The 21401-nt window shown below is 49.6% G+C and overlaps 3 protein-coding genes across 8 annotated transcripts; 2 read left to right on the top strand and 1 right to left on the bottom strand.

Moving 5' to 3' along the window:
- Window positions 1-1973: 1973 nt before the first annotated feature.
- Window positions 1974-18943, bottom strand: UBIAD1 (UbiA prenyltransferase domain containing 1). Of its 6 annotated transcripts, none has more exons than XM_083375547.1 (5): window positions 18875-18943; window positions 7739-7828; window positions 6617-6669; window positions 4196-4735; window positions 1974-2724 (listed from the first exon to the last, which is right to left on the bottom strand). In XM_083375547.1, exons 4-5 carry the CDS (start codon window positions 4692-4694, stop codon window positions 2237-2239), a joined length of 987 nt encoding a protein of 328 aa, XP_083231673.1. In that variant the 5' UTR covers window positions 4695-4735; window positions 6617-6669; window positions 7739-7828; window positions 18875-18943; the 3' UTR covers window positions 1974-2236. The 6 variants fall into 6 exon arrangements, with proteins under 6 accessions (XP_083231673.1, XP_083231672.1, XP_083231671.1 ...); XM_083375546.1 differs by lacking the exon at window positions 18875-18943 and adding an exon at window positions 10195-10693; XM_083375545.1 differs by lacking the exon at window positions 18875-18943 and adding an exon at window positions 8931-9888 and having other exon boundaries at window positions 6617-6825.
- On the top strand, window positions 9990-15083 carry LOC310647935 (F-box only protein 44-like). The gene is made up of 7 exons (XM_083375551.1): window positions 9990-10245; window positions 10556-10778; window positions 11153-11424; window positions 11744-11924; window positions 12011-12109; window positions 13508-13640; window positions 14090-15083. Exons 2-7 carry the CDS (start codon window positions 10711-10713, stop codon window positions 14207-14209), a joined length of 873 nt encoding a protein of 290 aa, XP_083231677.1. The 5' UTR covers window positions 9990-10245; window positions 10556-10710; the 3' UTR covers window positions 14210-15083.
- LOC310647938 (F-box only protein 44-like) lies at window positions 16755-21242 on the top strand. The gene is made up of 5 exons (XM_083375554.1): window positions 16755-17629; window positions 18902-19079; window positions 19582-19677; window positions 20583-20715; window positions 20867-21242. The coding sequence occupies exons 1-5, from the start codon at window positions 17389-17391 to the stop codon at window positions 21161-21163; spliced, it is 945 nt and encodes a 314-aa protein (XP_083231680.1). The 5' UTR covers window positions 16755-17388; the 3' UTR covers window positions 21164-21242.
- Window positions 21243-21401: the final 159 nt, after the last annotated feature.

Below are 21401 nucleotides of genomic sequence, written 5' to 3'. Positions count from 1 at the left end.
AAAACAGCGCCCGAGAGAACGCAAGAGTCCCAGATGTTCTTTTGAAATCTTGGCACGGCGCAAAGTCCTCGGGCCAGATCAGGCCGGCCTTGAGGATCCGGGGGGAGGCTTTAGCAATGGCCAAGCCGGCTTTTATTCTTTGGCCAGTCCTCCCCGAAGTGGCTGGGCAGAAACCCAAAAAAAAAAGACTTCCGATTTTGACATCTCAAACCGGCTGCGGTGAGCGGAGCCTCAGAAGAACTCCAGGGCAGGCAACGTCGAGAGAGAGAAAAAAAAAGCCGGGCACGAAATGAATCAGAGCAAATTGAGCCAAAGGTAGGGGCTAGCCTGGAGAACTAGTCTGTTTTTCTTTCTTTTTTTCCTTCTTCCTCCCATCCTGCAACGGGACATTGTCTGTAAAATACGTTGGTCCGGTGGCCAACGGACAGCTGATAAGTCTTGAGGCCGGTGCAGGACGGTGAGAGCCCAACAAACGTTGGCTTCCCCGGGGGGGAAATCTTCAGAATGCAAATTCAATTCTCGTAAACCTGCCTTGCCTGCCCACCCACCCACCCCGGGCTTGGAAAGGAAGCTTAGAGGGTCTGGCAGAGGGTTAGGCAACCTCGGCTCTTTTTATGACTCGTGGACTTCAACTCCCGGAATTCCTGAGTGAGAATTCTGGGAGTTGGAAGTCCATGAGGCATAAAAGAGCCGAGGTTGCCTACCCTTGGCTCTGGTGGGATGGAAGTCTTGACTCAGAAGCCCCAAACTGGGAGGAGATGCTTGCGTGAAATCGCAGGCGTGAGGGCGGATGAACCAGCCCAGGACAAAGAGGCAAGCCAGGAAACCGGTGGTAGTTTGAAAACCGTGGCGGCAAACAAGGCTCGGGTTTCTGGTGCCGTTTCTGGAAGCATCAGGAGAGTCTCCTTCAAACCCTGGTGTGCTTCAGCCTACTAAGTATCTCGATATCCATCGGGGTGTGTGTGCAATGCTCTGAACCCCTTGGAAAGCCACCGTTCATCGCCCGAGACCCCCAAGCGAACCATACGGAGTCAACTCTGTCCACACTCTGTTGGTTGGCTTCAAGAATGGTCACGTTTCAAAGCTTCCTCCATAGAAGCAGCGTTGTTCTTGTGAGAGAGAGAGAGAGAGAGAGAGAGAGAGAGAGAGAAGAGGGCAAAGGATCCAGTTTGGTTCTGTCTCCATCTGGGGAAGCGTCTCCTTCCACGGAAGATGTTCCGCTCCAAAATCTCACCGAGTGGGAACGTCGGAACGCTCTTCAGCTTCTCCCTTCTCTACCGGTGTTTGAGCAAGGGACCCTCTTTGGAAATGACGCCCGGTGGACCCTTATCTTGACTCTTCTCAAGGACTCTTCTGGCCAGCAACTTGATGGATGGGGAGCGATGGGAGGGAACATGCGGGCCCAGGTTGACAGCCAACCTGGACTGCCATGTTCACAGCAAACGTGAACAATTGCAACATTTCCAGCGGGGGTGTGTGTGTGTGTGTGTGTGTCACCACGTCTTCTGTTGGTGAGGTGTGGCATTCGTCAGTCAAAGAAGACAGTGGCAACACCTGAACTCTAAAGGAGGGAGATCTGGTACTGGATCCAGCCTCCCAACGTTGAGAAGAGCAGGGAAGCGACCCGGTCATTTTTTTCCCTAAAGCACCACAAGAAATCTCTAGTGCTCCTTGCAATAGGAAAGCCCAACTTTACGACTGGAAAGTAGACACTTGGGGGAGGGGTGGGTGGGAGAAATGCATTAGATGGGATGATTAACTTGCTTTAGCGTTTTTTTTGTTTTTTTTTAGTCTGGCCGGTGTGGCGTTCCCCCCAACCCCCACCCCCAAAATAAAAATAAATAAATCTTATTTTAAAAGGGATTTCTATCACGTGGCCTTGCGGAGTTCTACCCTGGGAGGCGAAAACCTTTGGATTTAGGAAATGCAGACAAAGGAAGGAAACAAGGGCAACCAGTTGAAAGCCAAATTCAAAAAAACCCAGAACTTTATAAAGACAATTTCTCCCCGGGGGAAAAAGAAATCTGACGTTCGCAGATCAGGGGGGGGGGGGGAACAACAAACCCTTGTGCAGTTTGGTGAAGATTATAAACTCAGGCGTGTGTAGATGCATACGTAGAGATACCTGTGCCTGTATGTATATACGTTTGCCTGTGTGTGTGTTTTGGGAAGCCTTTTTTGGGGGGGTGGGGGAAAGAATTATTTCCAGGGAACCTTACGCTCCCCTCACGTCTCTCTAGAGCTTGGGGAGGGAGCCAGGGGGAGCCAGAAGGATGCCGAAGACGTAAAAAAGTCCCAACAGGAGGTTGAGCTTGGCTGTCCTTTGCGGGATCTTGAGAAAGCTTTGGCTCCGGAACTGCCTTTCCAAGGAAAAGGCCATGGGGAGGGTGAGGAGGGGCAGAGCCATGCTGACGGTGTAGCGCGTGGCCAGGACGCAGAAGATGAGGTACGGCAGGAACAGCAAGCTGGTGTAGAGGACGTAAGACAGGGTGGGGCCGATGAGAATGGCCAGGGTGACTATGCCGGCCTGCCGGTCGGACTCCACATCCCGGGTGTTGTTGCTGTGTAGGATGGCCTCGGTGCTGAGGGCCAAGGGCACGGCGTAGAGCAAGGGCGAGATGGACAGGTAGCCCACCTGGAGGGCATAGGCGAACATCACGGCCAGGGGCCCAAAGGTGATCAGGATGACCAGGTCGCCGAGGGCGACGTACTTAAATCCGATGCCTGTAAGCAACGACAAGGAGGGGAAGTTAAAGGCCTGCGGCAGAGAAGGGACCTCTGCTTCTGGGGGGTGGGGGGGTGGGCTTGGTGCTCTCTGAGCTGGGTGGTTTTCTTGCAGACGTATCATGACTCAGCTGGGTAACGTCATCAGTGCTACAGAGGAGGAGGAGGAGGAGGAGGAGGAGGAGGAGGAGGAGGAGGAGGAGGAGGAGGAGGAGGACAGTGGGGCCCTTGGTACTCTCTGAGCTGGGTGGTTTTCTTGCAGACGTTTCATGACCCAACTGGATAACGTCATCAATGCTACAGAGGAGGAGGAGGAGGAGGAGGAAGAAAATTGTGGGGTCCTTGGTTCTCTCTGAGCTGGGTGGTTTTCTTGCAGACGTTTCATGACCCAACTGGGTAACGTCATCAGTGCTACAGAGGAGGAGGTGGTGGAGGAGGAGGAGGAGGAGGAGGAGGAAGAAAATTGTGGGGTCCTTGGTGCTCTCTGAGCTGGGTGGTTTTCTTGCAGACGTTTCATGACCCAACTGGGTAACGTCATCAGTGCTACAGAGGAGGAGGAGGAGGAGGAGGAGGAGGAGGAGGAGGAGGAGGAGGAGGAGGAGGAGGAGGAAGAAAATTGTGGGGTCCTTGGTGCTCTCTGAGCTGGGTGGTTTTCTTGCAGACATTTCATGACCCGAACTAGGTAACGTTACCAGTGCTAGTAAGGAGTGCTGTTTGCTGTCAGTTTATATTCTGCTGTCTTGCCTGCGTGGGTGGGTGGGTGGATGGGTGTAGTCTTAGGGATTCCCCACCCACCCAGACAGGCAAGACAGCAGAATATAAACTGACAGCAAACAGCACTCCTTACTAGCACTGGTAACTTTACCTAGTTCGGGTCAACAGTTCAATCCTCTAGCTACAAATATTCTCCTTCACCGATCTTTGCTTCTCATGAGGCAGAAGGTTCCCCTGACCAACAGCCCTCTCGCTATTAGGGAGCATCTCCTAATACAGGTTGCCTTTGACTTGCGGCAGTTCGTTTGGGGACCGTTCAAAGTTACAACGGCACGGGAAAAAGGGACTTACGACCGTTTTTTCCACACTCGCAACCATTGCAGCATGCCCCCCCCGCCCCCCTGTCGCGGGATCAAAATTCAGACGCTGGGCAACTGGCATGTATTTATGAGGGTTGCAGTGCCCTATGGGTCATGGGGATCCCCTTGTGCGACCAGACTCACTTCACAACCGCCTGGCTAACTTGACAACTGAAGCGATTCGCTTATCAACGGTGGCGAGAACGGTTGCAAAACGGAGCAAAGCCCATTTGAACCAACGCTTCCCTTAGCCACCAAAAGGTTGGGGAGTCAACTGGGGCCGTAAGTCAAGGATTGCAGCTGCCCACGACTGGAGTCCTGATGGGACGCAGATTTCCACCACCCCCTCCTGTGTCCCACAGTCTGGAAGGGAGACCACCCGGAGAAGCACGGCTTACCTCCCGTGTATAGAAAAGAGCTGGAGAGTCCTCCGAAGTAAATCAGGGCCAGGTGTTCCAACTTGAGAGTGGAGAAGCAATAGAGGAACGCGGCCGAGATGCAACCCAAAGTGTATAGGAAGACCCCAAACCGCACCACATCCTGAGGCTCCAAGATCTGATCCACCAGAGTCCGGTCGTCGCTCTTCTTGTGATCGATGCCCTTGGAAAAGTCATAGTAGGTGTTCACGAGGTTGCCGGCTCCGTGGACTGCCAAGACGGTGACGGCGCTGCCCACTAGGAGCCCCAGGTCGAGGGTGCCCTGGGAACGGTAAGCCAGAGCGCTCCCCAGAGCCACAGGGGTGAGGGAGGCGCTGAAGCTCCAGGGTCGGAGAGCCAGGACATAGGAGGCACATTTATGAGGCCAGCTGCGGGATGGGCCTCCTTCTTCGTTGGCCTCGCTGTTCTGTAGGCTTTCCGCCCCTATGTTGATCTTCTCCATCTCCTCTTCCATTTCCATGGCTGGACACGCTCCTCTGAGGACAGGTGCCGAGAGCTGAGCTGAGGAAGGAAGGAAAGAAATTGTGTGCAATTGCCAATTATTATTATTATTATTATTATTATTAACGGCTTCAGGGAAGAAAGGAGACACTATATGGACTCCTGTACATTTGGGTCAGGAAAAGGTGGGCAAATCCGGCAAGGAGGGAAAGAGGAATGAGACTTTCCCGGGTGAAGACATGCTTTTCAAAGTCTCCAGGAACTGAACTGAAAGAGCTATGGGGGGGTGGGGGGGGGGAAAGCCAAGCCAAGGAAGCAAGTGGACAAAATCAAGACAATTAAATTATAAAAAATGTGTTCTATGTTCAGGTCAGTGTCTACGTCTGCCCCTCTTCAGTCAATGACTGAGAAACAGAGATAGCTTAATAAATACCTAATTTAACTAATTGCTGTAATGTGTGTGAAACTGTGAATCCACCATGCAACTGATAGTAAGCCATTGGTTGCTAATTGCAAGTGATTTAGTTAAATGAGTTTGTTAAGTACGTTTGGCAAAGGAAGAGAAAGAGAGAAAGAGAAAGAGAGAAAGAGAGAAAGAGAGAAAGAGAGAGAGAGAGAGAGAGAGAGAGAGAGAGAGAGAGAGAGAGAGAGAGAGAGAGAGAGAGAATTTTGAATTCTTTATTGGCCAAGTATGACTGGACGCCCAAGGAATTTGCCTCCCGTGTACATATACAGGCAACAAATGATAAATCGCAATTATAATCATAAAAAAAAACATTCCTCATAAATCGTAAGATACAACACCGCTCACTGATAGTTATTGGATGCTAAATAAGCCAACGACATAAATCATGATAAGGTACTAAATAAAACAATATAAATCATCAGACACAAGCCCGCAAAGTTATAGTCGCAAGAAGACAAGGAGTTAGGTAATAGGAAAAATGAGAAGGATAACAGTACTCCAGCCCTACTACCGGTAGGTACCTTGACAAGTCTTGTGGGAATTAGTTGTTTAGCAGAGTGATGGCACAGGGAGAAAAAAACTGCCCTTGTGTAGACTTGTGTTCCTTCATTGACCCTTAGGGGAGTGAAATAGCTGCCTGGCTCATTCAGAAGTCTGATTTCACCCCCTTTTAAGAGGTGCCCCCCCAAAAAAATGGCCTCCCCCTGAAGTCTCACTCACGCTCATAAAGCCTTTACTTTGTTCAAGGCCAAGAAAGTCAACTCAAGGCTTGCAGTGGTCTCATTCACCCTGAACGCTGCTCTCAAATATGGGTGATGCAAGGATGTTTGCACGGCTCCCGCATGCTTCAAGAATTCCAAGTGGATGGAGAAAAAGAAAAGAAAAGAAAAGAAAAGAAAAGAAGGAAGGAAGGAAGGAAGGAAGGAAGGAAGGAAGGAAGGAAAACAGAGAGGGGTCCCAGCCCTCCTTTCCCAGCGGGGAATTTCAGAGAAAAGCGAGATAATGTCTTTTTTCAAAATAGTAAGGGCTTTCCAAAAGCGGTGGGACTACGATTCCCAGCAGCCACTCAGCGCAGCTAATGGAGAGGAACGAGGTAATTCAGCAGGAACAAGAAGGCTATCAATCTTCCTCCACCCCGTGGAAACTCAACCGACTTTGAACTTGACCAACTTGTTTCAGCACAAAGGATTTTCTGAGCCAAAAAATCAAAGATATATTAAAAAAGTACAAATTTCCCTTTTTTTAAAAAAACAACACACACACACCAAAAACTCGTATAAGGTACAGCCTTCTACCATATCATTTAGCACAGAGATCCTCTCTTAAAAGGCCGGGGGCAACTTCCAACACTCTTCGACTACTACTAGCCACGCTGGCGGCTAGGAAGATGGGAGTTGGAAGATCAAAACCTTCAAAGGCCACTGCAGTCTTCTGGACCAGAAGCAGCGCTCCCAAATCCCAAACTAGAGCCTTACCTGGAAGGGTTGAAATCTGTTCTGCGCAAATCGGACGTTTTTCACCCAGGGAGCTGCAGAGGCGTTCAAAAAAAAAAAAAAAAAAAGGGCTCGGCAAGTTGAAATTAGCGGCCCTGGATTATGCAGATCAACCGGCTCTGTATCGGAAGCCAGACGCTGTCTAATCGCACAGCTGGATCACGTAATCAGGAGAGTTCTTAACTGCAAATCTGGGAGAAACGCGGTGAAGGAGAACCGGATAGATTAGTCGCCAGACCTGAAGGATCCAACTGGATGAACTAATTCCCCATGTCATCTGAGGCCGGCTGAGTTGCAGCTAAGACACCATGCCAACGAGAAGGCAGGTTGCTTTTTCCTCACCTCTGCTGGCGTGCTGCTGGTTCAATGGCTTGGTAATATTTAAATATCAATTAAACCCCCTGCAAAGGCGGCATTTCTCAAAAAGTGGTGTAAAATCAACAACCCAGCCGTTAAAAAAAATGAACAAAACCCTCCATACCAAAGCGTGTGTTTCTGCGTGGAAGGGCCACCTCCCGACATAACAACAGCTCAGCTGACACTTTTTTTAAAAAAGTCGAAGATCACACGTATTATTATCCTTTGCATCTTCTCTACTCCCCACTCTTATTGGCACAATATTATTTGTAATTAACGTTTAGTCCTATTATAAGGTAAAGGTTCCCCCGCATACGCGTGCTAGTCGTTTCCGACTCTAGGGGCCGGTGCTCATCTCCGTTTCAAAGCCGAAGAGCCAGCGCTTGTCCCAGGACGTCTCCGTGGTCATGTGGCCGGCATGACTAGACGCCAAAGGCGCACGGAACGCTGTTCCCTTCCCACCGGAGCGGTCCCTATTTTTCTACTTGCATTTTTTATGTGCTTTCGAACTGCTAGGTTGGCAGAAGCTGGGACGAGTCACAGGGGCTCCACTCTGTTACGCGGCGCTCGGGATTCGACCCGCCAAACTGCTGACCATCTGATCGACAAGCTCAGCGTCCTAACCCACTGAGCCACCGCGTCCCTATTAGTCCTATTATAATTAATCATAATTTATTTATTTATTTATTTATTAAATTTGTATACCGCCCTTCTCTTCGTTTATTACTCTGTTTGCTTTGCATTTACCTTGAGAGGTTCTGCACCGGAGACAAATTCCTTGTGGGTCTAATCACACTTGGCCAAATGAAAGTTTCCTATTCCTATTCTCCAAAGCACCTGAAGGCAGGACGAGAAAGAATGGATGGGAATTAATAAAAGGAAGCAAGCAACCTGGAATTAAGGAGAAACTTCCTGACAGTGAGAACAATTATCCAGTCGAACGACTTGCCACCACACGTGGTGGATGCTCCAACACTGGAAGTTTTTTAAGAAGAGACTGGACAACCGTTGGTCTGAAATGCTGTAGGGTTTCCTGCCTGAGCAGGGGGTTGGACTAGAAGACCTCCAAGGTCCCTTCCAACTCTGTTATTCTATTCTATTCTATTTCCTATCTTATTCTATTTCTTATTTTATTCTATTCCCTATTCTATTCTATTCCCTATTTTATTCTATTTCCTATTTTTATTCTATTTTCTATTCTATTCTATTCCCTATTTTATTCTATTTTCTATTCTATTCCCTATTTTATTCTATTTCCTATTCTATTCCCTATTTGATTCTATTTCCTATTTTATTCTATTTTCTATTGTATTCTAAACCCTATTTTATTCTATTTCCTATTCTATTCCCTATTTGATTCTATTCCCTATTTGATTCTATTTTCTATTCTATTGTATTCCCTATTTGATTCTATTTCCTATTTTATTCTCTATTCTATTCCCTATTTGATTCTATTTTCTATTCTATTTCCTATTTCATTCTCTATTCTATTTCCTATTTTATTTTATTTTCTATTCTATTCCCTACTTTATTCTATTCCCTATTCTATTCTCTATTCTATTCCCTATTTGATTCTCTATTCTATTCTATTTCCTATTTTATTCTCTATTCTATTTCCTATTTTATTTTCTATTCTATTCCCTATTCTATTCCCTATTCTATTCCCTATTCTATTCTATTCTATTCTATTCCCTATTTGATTCTCTATTCTATTCTATTTCCTATTTTATTCTCTATTCTATTTCCTATTTTATTTTATTTTCTATTCTATTCCCTACTTTATTCTACTCCCTATTTTATTCTCTATTCTATTCTGTTTCCTATTTTATTCTGTTTTCTGATTTTTGGGGGGGCGGGGGTGCCGACAGCACCCCCCTCCTCCTCCTCCGGCTGGGGACGATGGGCCTGGGGCTCCGAGGCCGGGCGCGCCGGGACTCACCAGGCGGGACGGCGCGGCTGTTTCCCCGGGAAGCGTCTCCCTACCGCCGCCTCCGGGCCCTGGCCGGGGAGGGAGGGCCGTTGGGCCTGCCAAAGGCTCCTGGCGGGAACCCGGAGCCCGCGGCCCGTCGTTCCGCCTCTCCTCAGGGGCGACGCGCTTCTTTCTCCCCCAGCCCCCCGGGAATGAAAAAAAAGGGGGACCCCACCCCAAAAAACCCCCTGTTATTTCGACCTCGTGCCGAATGAGGAAAAATAAAATGCATTTACAGGAGGAGGAGGAGGAGGAGGAGGGGGAGACATAAAGCACGGCCGGCCTCTATTCTATGAAATACGGTAGTGAGGCCTAAGCGTCGGTCGAGGTGAATTCGACTACCGGGACTAAATAAACCTTTATTGTCAAAGTACAAACGGCCGATAATCTTTATTTCTTTTACACCGGGGGACGGTGTTTCTTCAAACTTGGCCCCTTTTATGGACTTGTGGACTTCAACTCCCAGAAGTCATAAAAGGGCCGAGTTTGAAGATTTAGCCGGGTTTACACTGACGTTGAGGGGGGGGGGGAAAGCGCGCACCTATACTGGATATTACGGTAAAAGAGGGAGCCTCCGTTTGGCCTTCAGGCGCGCACGCGCGAGACGTTGGCTTCTCAACGTGGAGGTGGGGGGGGGGAAAGGAACTTTTCCTCAACCATAGATCGCACATGCGCGATCTAACGTTTGCCTTTAAAGAGGCAGGTGGGCGGGGCTCCCTCTTACTTGGCTCTATTGTTTAATCCCCAGCCCCGCCTTTTTGTGGGCGGAACGGCGAGGAGAGAGAGAGAGACTCGCAAAGGCGGGGCCGAGGATCATGCGCTTGCCGTTGCTATTGGCTTAACGCCGTGCTTATCTGCTGGGCCGAGGAAGCGGATTGGCCGGTTTGCCAGGAAGGCGGGCGAGAAGGGAAAGCGAAACAAAAAGCGATTAAAAACAGCACTTGGTCTAGTCCAGGGGCAGGCAACCTCGGCTCTTTTATGACTCATGGACTTCAACTCCCAGAATTCCTGAGTCAGCATAGCTGACTCAGGAATTCTGGGAGTTGAAGTCCATGAGACATAAAAGAGCCGAGGTTGCCTACCCCTGGTGTAGTCTAAGGGGTCCCCAACCTGGGCAACTTTTTAAGACCCGTGGACTTCAACTCCCAGAATTCCCCAGCCAGCCGAACTTTTAAAACTATATCGCCTCCACTCTCCGCCCTTGCCAAAAGTCCCCCCCCCAAAAAAAACTTACATTGCCTGAGCGGGAACCCAGAAAAACGTCCCTTGCCGGCCCCCGAAAGAGGTAAATCCGAGTTTGTGGGGAGGGGGGCAGTTTCCGGGCACACTCTGCACATGCTCAGAGGGCTCGGCCAACCAAGCCCCTCCCGGCGCTTAGCAGCTTTTGCAAAAAAAAAAAAAAGAAGATCGGTGGGTGGGGTGGGAAGCTATCCTCCCCACCGCCCCAAACGCGCACCCTCCGCCCAGTCCCGCTTGCTTCCTCTGCGGAAAGACTGGGCCGGCTGGGGATGATGGGAGCTGGACCCCTCCAGGGTTTGGGGAGAAGGGAGGGGCCTGCAAGCCCTCCTTCCCCCTCCCCATTCTTCTCTGCGCAGCAATCGGACCCGCCCTCCTGCCCCCAAGGCGATGCCCCGCCCCTTCGCTGGCCACGCCTCCCAGTGGCCACGCCCACCCTGAGATCAGCTGGGCTGCCTGACATTACGGCGGAGCCACCCGTTTACCGACCAACCGCCGCGGCCAGGACCGACCCATGTCCCCCCTGGTCACCCCCGCCTGCTGCTACTGCCGCCGACATCGCTCACCGCCTTCCCGGCCCAGGTGAACCCCGAAGTTAGGGAGGGAGGGAGGGAGCAGCCCAGCAGGAAAGGAAAGGAGGCCAAGCGGAGTAGCCCTGGGGTCTGTTTGCTCTTGCCTCCCCCACCCCCCACAAACTTTTCCAACACAAGCAATCAGGGCTCCTTCAATGCCTGCAGGAGGGGTGGGTGGGAGGCAGCCGGGCCAAATGCCCCTCTTCCCCGAAATCCCCGCGGTGTCTCTGAGCGTGTTCAGAGTGGCCCGCTTTCCTGTACCTTTAGGAGCTTTAGGAGCCAGAGAGGCCCTTTTGGCCCGCTCTCCCTGTTAACGACGTTGGTTCGGTTGTCCTTGGGAGGCGAGGGGGCGCTAGTCCTCATGATGTCTGGTTGAACCCTCAGTTCTCCAGAAGGGAAGGAATTGGCCCTGCTGGACCTGCCGGACGACGTCTTGCTGGAAGTGTTGTCCTGGGTTCCCAAGAGGGACCTGATCCACCACTGCCGGCTGGTCTGCAAACGGTGGCGTGACCTGGTGGATCTTCCCGTGGTCTGGAAGCAGAAATGCGAGCGACTCAACTTGCACCTGGAGCAGCTGGAGGGCGGCCGTCTGGACTGGCGGGCTTTTTACTTCAGCTTGAGCAAGAGGAATCTCCTGAGGAACGTTTGCGGAAGAGGTTGGTCCCCGATGAAGGGGCTCTTGGGAGCCGGACGACGATTCCTGCAGCGTTAAAACGGACACACACGCCCTTTGGGAACAGGGAGCCCGCACTGCTTTTGTTTCGAGAAAGATGGGTGAGGGTGGAAGGCTTCCCCTGAGAAGCTAGCTTTCAGCAGGCGGGGAGCGCTTCGAGGATGCCGTCTACAAAGCCATCCATCAGAGGGAAAAGGAGAGACACAGGCCAGAACCGGGTGGGCCAGTTTCAACACTTGGTGATCTCTTGTTGAGTTTCCTTTTTTCTTTCTTTCTTTCTTTCTTTTTCTCCCTCCCTGCAGCGGGGCTGAGATATTGGGAACTGTGTCCCGCCGACTGGATGGCAGACTGGATGCCTGAGGATGTCCCCAGAGGGTTGAAGAGGCATTTTCACAAGATATTTCAAAGGAAAAGGAAATCTCCTCTCCCAGACACGGTCAGGACTTGCTTCGTACCGATGTGGCACCAGGATCATGGCCTGAGGTATTTTAAAGTGGGTCGCAAGAGTCAGGGGCTGCAGGGCCCTCCGCAGGCAAGGATGGCCTTTCTGCATTTCTGCCTCTCTGCAGGTTTTTTGTCAAGAAGAGGCAACGTGTCACTTTGAAGGACAAAGGAATCCCAAACTGGGTGATGGATGAAATGAAGCCCAAAATCACAGTGAGGGATTGGTGAGTTGATTGCAATAATAATAATAGTAATAATAGTAATAATAATAATAATAATAATAATAATAATAATAATAATAATAATAATAATAATAATAATAATAAGAAGAAGAAGAAGAAGAAGAAGAAGAAGAAGAAGGCCAGTCAATTTGAGTGTTCAGTTGACTGAGTTTCATGTTTTATGAATACTAATACTAATACTAATACTAATAATAATAATACCACCACTTAGGATGCTGGCAGCAACCCGTGTCAACCATTAGTGCCAGTCAATTTGAGTGTTCAGTTGACTGAGTTTCCAGTTTTATGAATAATTAATAATAATAATAATAATAATAATAATAATAATAATAATAATTAATAATAATAATAATAATAATAATAATAATAATACCACTTAGGATTCTGGCAGCAACCCGTGTCAACCATTAGTGCCAGTCAATTTGAGTGTTCAGTTGACTGAGTTTCATGTTTAATAATATAATAACAACAACAATAGTGGGCGCAAGATGATGAATGGGTTCCAGATATTCTCTTGACAACTCTGCTTCCCCAAATGTTTCATTTCGCTGGAGGAGGAGAAGAAGAAATTAAAGTTTCTAGTCCTTAAAGGTAAAGGTTCCCCCGCACATGCGTGCTAGTCGTTTCCGACTCTAGGGGCCGGTGCTCATCTCCGTTTCAAAGCCGAAGAGCCAGCGCTTGTCCGAGGACGTCTCCGTGGTCATGTGGCCGGCATGACTAGACGCCAAAGGCGCATGGAACGCTGTTACCTTCCCACCGTAGTGGTCCCTATTTTTCTACTTGCATTTTTACGTGCTTTCGAACTGCTAGGTGGGCAGAAGCTGGGACGAGTAACAGGAGCTCACTCTGCTACGCGGCACTCGGGATTCGACCCGCCAAACTGCCGACCTTCCGATCGACAAGTTCAGCGTCCTAACCCACTGAGCCACCGCGTCCCTATTTCTAGTCCTTACTGCGTGCCAAATAGGCTTGGGGGCTAGGCTGGCTTCTTCTTGCCCAAAGCTCAGAGAGCAGAGAATAGCTAGTTAAATGAGAATTTCCGTGTTCTCGTTCTAGAACCGGCCTCTCCAACATGGGCCGCTTTAAAGACCTGTGGGAAATGGCTGACTGGAGAATTCTGGGAGTTGAAGTCCACAAGTCTTAAAAGTAGCCAAGATTGGAGAGTCCTGTTTTAGACTAGAGGATGTAAGTTGAGGTTGGCGGGAGATTTTTTTTTTTCACCCTTCCAACATTAGGCTGTCGAAAGAGTTGGGTTTTTTTGTTTTTTTGCCTCATTCAATACCCTCTACATTATGTCAGGCACAAAATGGCCTTTGAGTGCAGCTCGGCTGATGCTTGTCTTCTGTCCTGTTTTTTTTCTCCTCTGTTTAAAAAAAAAAGGTATTTTAATGTTGACAATTCCCACTATCAGTTGACGGTGAAGCTGCTCTCTTCTGATGACCAAGTCCTCCGGGATTACTGCAAGATGTTTGAAGTCCGAGAACTAGTGCCCATTGTGGAAGAATGGTGTGAGGTAAAAATGAAAATACGGACATCCCTTTGCCTGAAATGGTATAGGCCGGGGTGTGTGTGTGTGTGTCTTCAAACGTGGCCCTTGGATGACTTGTGGACTTCGACTCCCAGAATTCCTCAGCCTGACCCCTGGTATAGACTCTCCTGCTTGAGCAGGGGGGTTGGGCTAGATGACCTCCAAGGTGTGCCTTCCAACTCTTTATGTTCTAGCTCAGGGGTCTTCAAACGTGGCCCTTGGATGACTTGTGCACTTCGACTCCCAGAATTCTGGGAGTCGAAGTCCACAAGCCATCCAAGGGCCACGTTGGAAGACCCCTGTTTTAGCTATGAAATTAATCCCTGGAAACAAAACGTAGATTTGCATTTTACAGCAACTTTCTCCCCCATCCCTCCTCCTGTTCCCCTCTTCTCCATACCTAACGGCTCATCCTTTTTTTCTCTCCTCCGTAGGTTTCGTACATCTTTGAAAACTATCCGCGAGGAGTGCGCTATGTCGATTTTGAACACAGAGTGGGCTGGCGGTCCGAGGTGAAAGTCACCAACAGCAGCATTGCAATTGATTTAGTATAATGGGATGCGGTGTGTGTGTGTGTGTGTGTGTGTGTGTGTGCGCAAAGGCTAGCTAGCCCAAGGCTCTTGATTTGGCACGTTTACGCTTCGGCATCCGTTTCAAAGGGAGGGAATGTTCTCTGCTTTTTAAGTATTCTCTGACGCTGCAGGTTTACCCCTTGCACGCACAACCGTGAACGCCGCTGATTATTCTACGGGACAGTGGCGATATTTTCAGATCACGGGGGAAAGGGGGAAAAAGAGCAAGCGGAACAGATTACGGAAGCAATTCCCACGTGGGTTTCCCGTAAAATTGAAGGGAGAACTTTACAAGATGCTCTTTTGCATGCACTCGTTCTGTGACGCGAGCAACGACGGGACAAGCGAGAACTAATACGAAGCTAGAATACACGCAGGCAACAAGGGAAGTTTGATTTTTTTGTCTGTGTGTGAGTGTGTGTGAAACACCTCGATTGCGACTTGCTAATGATCAATATTCACTATTTATAATTTGCTTTCTTCCCATGCTCTCTTCTTTTGGACAAATTCAGAGGCGGTTTTGGTTTGAAATCTATTCAAGGTAAGCCCTCTGAAGTTCCAGGCCAAATTGTCAAAGGCCTAAAGCTGTTATTTTAGGCAGTTGTCTGAACAGCCTAAGGAAGGCTGATTTTATTTTTTGTGGAGTAAAGGAGGTAGTTAAATGTGATGTTTAAAAAAACGTTGGAATAAAGCCATCTTTTCTTTGGAATCCCACTCGCCATGAATGTCTGCCAATTCTCTGTATTCCGCACTTGGAAACACTTTGGAAATGTCTCCTGTCTTTTACTGTCATCTGATGCTTTTGAATTATTTTGTACAATTAAAAGTCACTTGGGATTTTTTTTGTTTTAAAAAAAAACAAACCCGGTCTGGTCTGCTTTTGAATGCCTTCTTTGAATTCTGCGACAGTGGGTATAAAATTAAATTTAAAAAAACCTCCTTAGAATGGATGTCTAGGTGACAAAAAAAAATGACAATGTTTGGATAAATCAGGAACTCTGTAAGAGCCACTGTTTATTTCTGTGCGTTGGCTCCCCGACACCCAAGTTGCACTTTGAAACTTTATCAAAAGAGGAAACGGTTACAAGTTGACTCAACCGTTGGCCGCAAAAGGAAGTAATTTTAGATGCCTTTCTCTACGGACTTCTGTGCTAGACCTCATAAACTTTAGCCTACTGTGTAATCTTCAGAGGTAGACTGTAGTACTGGTACAGCACTAACACTTCATTTAGTCACCGTCAAAAGTCACAACAAGCACTGAAAAAGTGAGCTTAGGACCGTTTTTTCCGACTTGCGACCTTCGTAGCATCCCTGTGATTGCCTGATCAAAATTCTGAATGCTTGGCAACTGATTCCTACTTGCGACCGTTGCTGTGTCCCCAAGTCACCTGTTTCCCCTTTGGCAAACCTTCTGACGAGCAAAATCAACGGGGGAATCCAGATTAACTTATTAGCTGCGGTGATTCAGACGCATGGCAAGAAAGGTGGCAAAACGGGGCGAAACTCACTTAGCAGCAGCAATGTTGGACTCCGTGGTCGTAAGTTGAGGACTGCCCGTACTGCTGGTGCGTCCTCTCTGAAAGGGCTGAAAGCTGGGCAACGGATAGGATCTAAATTTGAATTCCTGGCAAGCAAGCCCAGCCTTTTATTTTCGAGGGAAGGTAGCGCTCTGCCTACGTTTGAAAGAGCGCCGGTTGTGCCAACCCAAGTTTTAACGCCCAGGGCAAGTTGGCGAAAGCGTCTTAAAAACCTTAAAACCTTGGGAGCGGCTGCTTAGAGGCTGGTTTCCACATGGCCGCTGTGCAGAGAACCCTTTCCTAACTTCGTTGCAAAACCCAGGCGGTCCCTGTCGGGTTTGCAAACACACAATAAAGCCAAAGTCCATCACGGCTTCCTCTCCAGTGTGCGTCAACCTCCAGGAACCAAACAAACAGCTCCCACTGCTGCCTCACAAAGGTCAAGCAACTTGCGTCATTCTATGCAAATGAGTCGGGGATTTCTCCTCTTCCTCCTCCCAAGACATTGAGGAACTGGCTTCAGGGTACCACTATCTCCCATGCTTGCTTGCTTTCTCTCTCTCTCTCTCTCTCTCTCTCCCCTCTCTCTCTTTTTGCATCTTTCTACCTTTGTGGAGGGAAGGGTCAGGAACAGGGTGGGGTGGGAAGGGTTGAGTTTTGGAAGAGCGTGCCTGGCTGAGGAATGCTGGGAGTTGTAGTCCACAAGTCATCAAAGGGGCCAAGTTTGAAGAGCCCTGGTCCAACTGCTGAATCCCACCCCCCTCCGTGCACGCTCCACAGAGCAAAGCTGTGGTTTTTTTCCCTGGTTAGGACAAAGCTTGTGTGTGTGTGTGTGTGTTTGTTTAGTGTTGAACTATTCTTCAGCCTCCTCCCTGCCAGGGCTATAAGAGGGGGTCAAGAGGCAGGGGCAGAAGGAAGCGTCATCCATCCATCCTCCACCCATCTCACTAACGTCGGCTTTCCAGTCGTAACAGTTGACTCCGCTCACAAGCTGAGACCTCCGTTAAAACCGTTAAAAAGTCTGGAACGGTGCCCCCATCGGCAGCGAGAGGCCTGGTAAATTTCCACAGCATCCGGGAAGCTTTGGGGGGGGGCGCAGGATGGGAAGACGGGCATGCGTCACCGAGCGAGCAGCATTCCTTGCAGACATGCCCACGCCCACGCCGCCGCTCTCTTCCCCCCACCCCTACCCCCCCAAACTCCATCCCACCCATCCAGCCTCCTGAACAGCAAAGCGAGGGAGAGAAGCCTTCTGCTCCCCTAGCCACATCTTTGCAAAGTTTCACTTCAGTTGCAACTCAATTGTTGCCGAGTGGGACCTGCCTCTTCCTGCCAAGCCAGGTAAAAGCTCAGCTGAGAGCCAGGCAAGCGAGAAGGGAGGGCCTTCTCAACCCAGAACTTGGATCTTCTCGAGCAAAGAGCCCAAGCAAAAGACACCCCCCCTCCCTTTCGCCCCAGAGCGGGCTTTGGAAGGCTGAAGGAAAGTGTGTGTGGGGGGGAGAGGATGGAGGGACACCTCAAGAGGAGCTGCGAGAACATCTGCCTGCTTGGGATTGTTTACCACATCTAGGTGTGGCCCGTGGCCCGCTCGGCGTGTCCTCCCCTCCTGTGTCCATCCCTCTCCTAGTCCCCCTTGGCCAAAACATGGCAGCGGGGGCTCCAGAGCTGCCCAACGACATCCTGCTGGCCATTTTCTCCCTGATCCCGATAAACGAGCTGATCAAGAACTGCCGGCCGGTTTGCTCCCAGTGGAGAAACGTGGTGGACAGCCCTGTCCTCTGGAAGCGCAAGTATCGGCAGGACGACGACACCCTGAGGATGCCAAAGACGTTCTACATTTTCTGCCACATGGAGAAGAACTTGATCAAGAACCCTTGTGGCGACGGTGAGTCCCACTTCAGCTGGGGGGTGGGGTGGGGGTACGCGAAGGTCAGGCTGGGGTCTGAGATGGCTTCCCAAGACCGAGGGCCGAGACAAAAGCTGGTCGAGCGGAAGGCCAAAGGCCAAAAGCCCAAGGAACTCTCTTTCACTTCTCCCAACGGTGCTTTTCCCCACCCCACCCCACCCCCGAGAGGCAACTGGACTATCCTTGTTCTTCTTTGAAGACGTTTCGCTTCTCGCCCAAGCAGCTTTGTCGGCTCTGACCGGATGGTGGGGAAATGGAAGGGTTGATATTCCTTTGCGGACGGCTGGTCGTTTGCATTGCTTCGGAGAGTCGTTGAAGCCACTTGGAGCCTTATCTGTGTCCGGTGTAGTGCAAATGGGCGTGGAGCCTTCTTGGAACCAATGGGACAGCCCTCTCTCAACAGAGGGGGAGGGATACGAGATCGTCTCTCTCCAGTCTACAACCCAGTCCTTTCAGCGGTTCCAAGAAGGCTCCGCACCCATTTGCACCGCTCAGGTGACCCCGAGGACACAGACAAGACTCCCAAGTGGCCTCAACGACTCTCTAAAAGAATGCAAAGGACCAGCTCTCTGCAAGGAGTATAAATCCTTCCATTCCTGACTATCCAGTCCGAGCTGAAGAAGCGAAACGTCTTCCAAAGAAAAACAAGAAAGTCCAGGTGCCTCTTGAAAAAAGCACTTTTGGGGCACAACCATCATCTGGTTGACTGAGAAACTCCATAGAGACTCTCTTTCCTTCTTCTTTTTTCTTTCTTTCTATCTATCTCTTTCTACAGCTTGCCGGTAGAGTGGGTACGAAGGCTCTAGGGTCAACGCAGGGTTGGGGGGGAAAAATCAGTTTTGAACAAAAGCAGCGGCAGTGCTAATAATAATTAGAGAAGATTATTTTTAACCATTAGGGATAGCCCTCTGGCATTTTGACCGGATCCTTCTACCTCTCTGGGGACTGATATGAATGATGTAAATAAAGACAATATTCATTCTGTCCTGTAATCCCAGACCCCTTGCTTTACCCTTTCGACTGTTCACACCCTCACGCTTCCCCCATTCGGGTCCGATTTAGCGGAAGGGGCGAACACAGATGGTGTGCTTTGTAAGCTCAAGCTCAACGCCTTGAGCTGAAATTCAAACAACCTGCAGCTCATTCCACAGAGCGTCGTCGTCAAAGACTTAAAAGAGAAATCAATGTGCAAATGGAGGTGGGGCCCCCCCCGCAATGATTCACCTTGGGCTTCCTGTGGCTTTTTCACAGAAGGACTGGACTCCTGGGATACGACCACCCCTTCGAGTGGCCAGTGGAAAGTTAAAGATGTCTTCGAGAAAGATTTGGCAAAGATCCAGGCCTGGGACTTCCTTCAGAGGAATATTTATATAAAAGACGAATACATACCCTACCAAGAAGTCGAAAAATGTTTTGCTGTCTACAACGGGTGAGGTCTACAGTTACGTCCATCCTGACCTGTAATTGACGGGGAAGGCCTCTGAGTTCTTCCTGTGGGAATTTGTGGTGTTGTGACACTTGGCAGGCGAGCTAGACACCCTTCTCTCCAAGGGATGCAAAGGGGAGTGTCGCTTTGTAGGAGTTTACTCCATCTAACCAGACTTTTGATTTTAGGATTACTCAACAGAACAATGCTCGCATTAAGATTTAAATCAGGCAGGGTGAATTCCCAAATGGCTTGTCTACTTTCTTTGGATTTTTTTTTCTGGTTCATTAAACGCCACGGCTGGAAAAAAAAAATTCCTGTCTTTTACTCCTGTTCAGGGCCTAGGAACTTAAAAAAAAGACCGGTCTCGCTCGATTAGACCCCCGCTTCCCTTTGCTCCAATATCCGATGTCTCGTTAAGACCCAACCTATTGACTGACGACACTCCCCAGCTTCCGGAAGCTCAGGAGTACATTTCTTTAATTGCTGTTAATTTCTGTGGCAGGCTCTGCAGAAAGTCTCAGCTCATCACTCTGAAGGATGAAGGTTACTGGGATCAGCTGATGGATAACGGGAGACCCACCATTGTGGTGAAGGACTGGTAAGGGCCAGAACATCGACTCCTGGTGCAAAGGAAGCAGGGAACACGTGCGACTCGACGCTAAGTCTTGAAAGATGTAAAAAAAAAGATGGGCTTAAGGGGCAGGCTTCCTTGAACCGCTAAGGGATCTGGCAGCTTTTAAAGATCCGTATATTGAAGCCAGCCACAACCGCTATGAATCTGACCGCTGTAGTGGGTCGGGCTCGGTTGATGGCTTGTGTACCCTGGGAATCAGGTCGCTGGGATCTGTCCAAAGATGGGATTCCCAGCTAGATGCAGCCTAATGCCCTTCCATCACAAGAGAGCCATGGGAAGAAGAAGACGGGAAGACTTTGGACGTTCAGCTGAGGCTGCGCTAGACGACGAAAGCCCCTTTGCTGGCTGTCAGGAGGTGGAAAACCACTTTGACAGGGTTCATAGTTCCTCCTGTAGGAATTCGTCTCTTTGAGGCAGTCTAAGAGCCCTGGTGGCCCAGTGGTTAGAATGCAGTATTGCAGGCTAATTCTGCCGACTGCCAGCAGTTTGATTCTCACCCCATAGTCTGGAGTTCGATCCTGACCGGCTCATGGTCAACTCAGCCTTCCATCCTTCCGAGGTCAGTAAAAGGAGGACACCCAGATTGTTTGGGGGCAACAGGCCGACTCTGTTAAACCGCTTAGAGAGGCCTTTGAAGCGCTGCAAAGCGGCATATAAATCTCAGGGCTATTGCTATTCCAGAACCAAGTCAAACGGCAGAGGTTGGAGACCGGGAGTGCTAGTCAGAATTGGGGCTGGAGCTCCTGTCCGTTGTATTGTTCCGACTCCGAGCTGCTTCTCCTTACGAAAGCTCTTGGCCAAGCCTTCCCTGGCCACCCTGGGGCAAGGAGGTGCTGGGTTCAAAGCTTTTCTCTCTGCCTTCCCGACAGGTTTTACAGCAGCTACAACAGCCACTACGAGTTTTGTGTGAAGCTGTTGTCCGAGGATTTCAAGGTCATTCGAGAGTATTACTCCAAGAACAAATACAGATACGACTCGGAGTACGACGGTGAATGGCGTCAGGTAAGACAAGGGGACCTCCAGGGATGGCTGCCCTCTTTCTCCACCCAGAGCTGAGGTTGGTCTCAAAGCCAACTCATGTTGGCAATCTCTCTCTCTCTCTCTCTCTCTCTCTCTCTCTCTCTCTCTCTCTCTCTCTCTCTCTCTCTGGCAGGTCTCGCACACTTTTCACAACGTCCCTCCTGGAATCCGTCACATTTTCTTTCAGCACCAAGGCCAGCACTTCAACTGGCAGCAGTCGAGTTGTGGCGCCAAGCTCATGAAGTGCCTGAGGATGGCCAAAGAGAGGGGCCAATCCAAAAGGATGAGGATTACCAAAACGAGCGTCACCGTCGGGCCGTTTTCCCTAGACAAGGCCATGCACCGCAGACACGGCCGAGACATTAGACACTGTCACTTCAGCGTGTGTCCCTGCCGGGGAAATTACGTCCATTGGTCTATACCCAAGTGAAGCTCGGGTGCCTGCTGCTGAGCCAGGTTCAAATGTTCTCTGCTCTTCTTAGGTTGCACACAAGAGGGCAGACAAAAAAGCAGAGGTGTGTCCTTGCGACCTTTTTCTTCCCCCGAAAGTTAAAGTGAAGTAGCGGGACTGGACACCGGGTGAAGTGGGCAGGAGGTAAGTTTATCTGCTCGTCATTCCCCTTGAAAGAGAGCATTTTTTTTAAAAAAAAAGAGAGCACGTCCAGAAT

Source organism: Vipera ursinii (assembly GCF_947247035.1).
Source record: "Vipera ursinii genome assembly, chromosome: 17".
Lineage (NCBI taxonomy): Eukaryota > Metazoa > Chordata > Lepidosauria > Squamata > Viperidae > Vipera > Vipera ursinii.
This window is presented reverse-complemented; position numbering and strand designations above follow the sequence as displayed.

Coding starts and splice junctions, on each gene's coding strand:
- LOC310647938 (XM_083375554.1), top strand. CDS start 17,389: ATGGCAGCGGGGGCTCCAGAGCTGCCCAACGACATCCTGCTGGCCATT. Junction 17,630..18,901: donor CAAGAACCCTTGTGGCGACG/GTGAGTCCCACT, acceptor GCTTTTTCACAG/AAGGACTGGACTCCTGGGAT. Junction 20,716..20,866: donor ACGACGGTGAATGGCGTCAG/GTAAGACAAGGG, acceptor TCTCTCTGGCAG/GTCTCGCACACTTTTCACAA.
- UBIAD1 (XM_083375547.1), bottom strand. CDS start 4,694: ATGGAAATGGAAGAGGAGATGGAGAAGATCAACATAGGGGCGGAAAGC. Junction 2,725..4,195: donor CTCTTTTCTATACACGGGAG/GTAAGCCGTGCT, acceptor CGTTGCTTACAG/GCATCGGATTTAAGTACGTC.
- LOC310647935 (XM_083375551.1), top strand. CDS start 10,711: ATGTCCCCCCTGGTCACCCCCGCCTGCTGCTACTGCCGCCGACATCGC. Junction 11,925..12,010: donor CACCAGGATCATGGCCTGAG/GTATTTTAAAGT, acceptor GCCTCTCTGCAG/GTTTTTTGTCAAGAAGAGGC. Junction 12,110..13,507: donor AAAATCACAGTGAGGGATTG/GTGAGTTGATTG, acceptor TAAAAAAAAAAG/GTATTTTAATGTTGACAATT.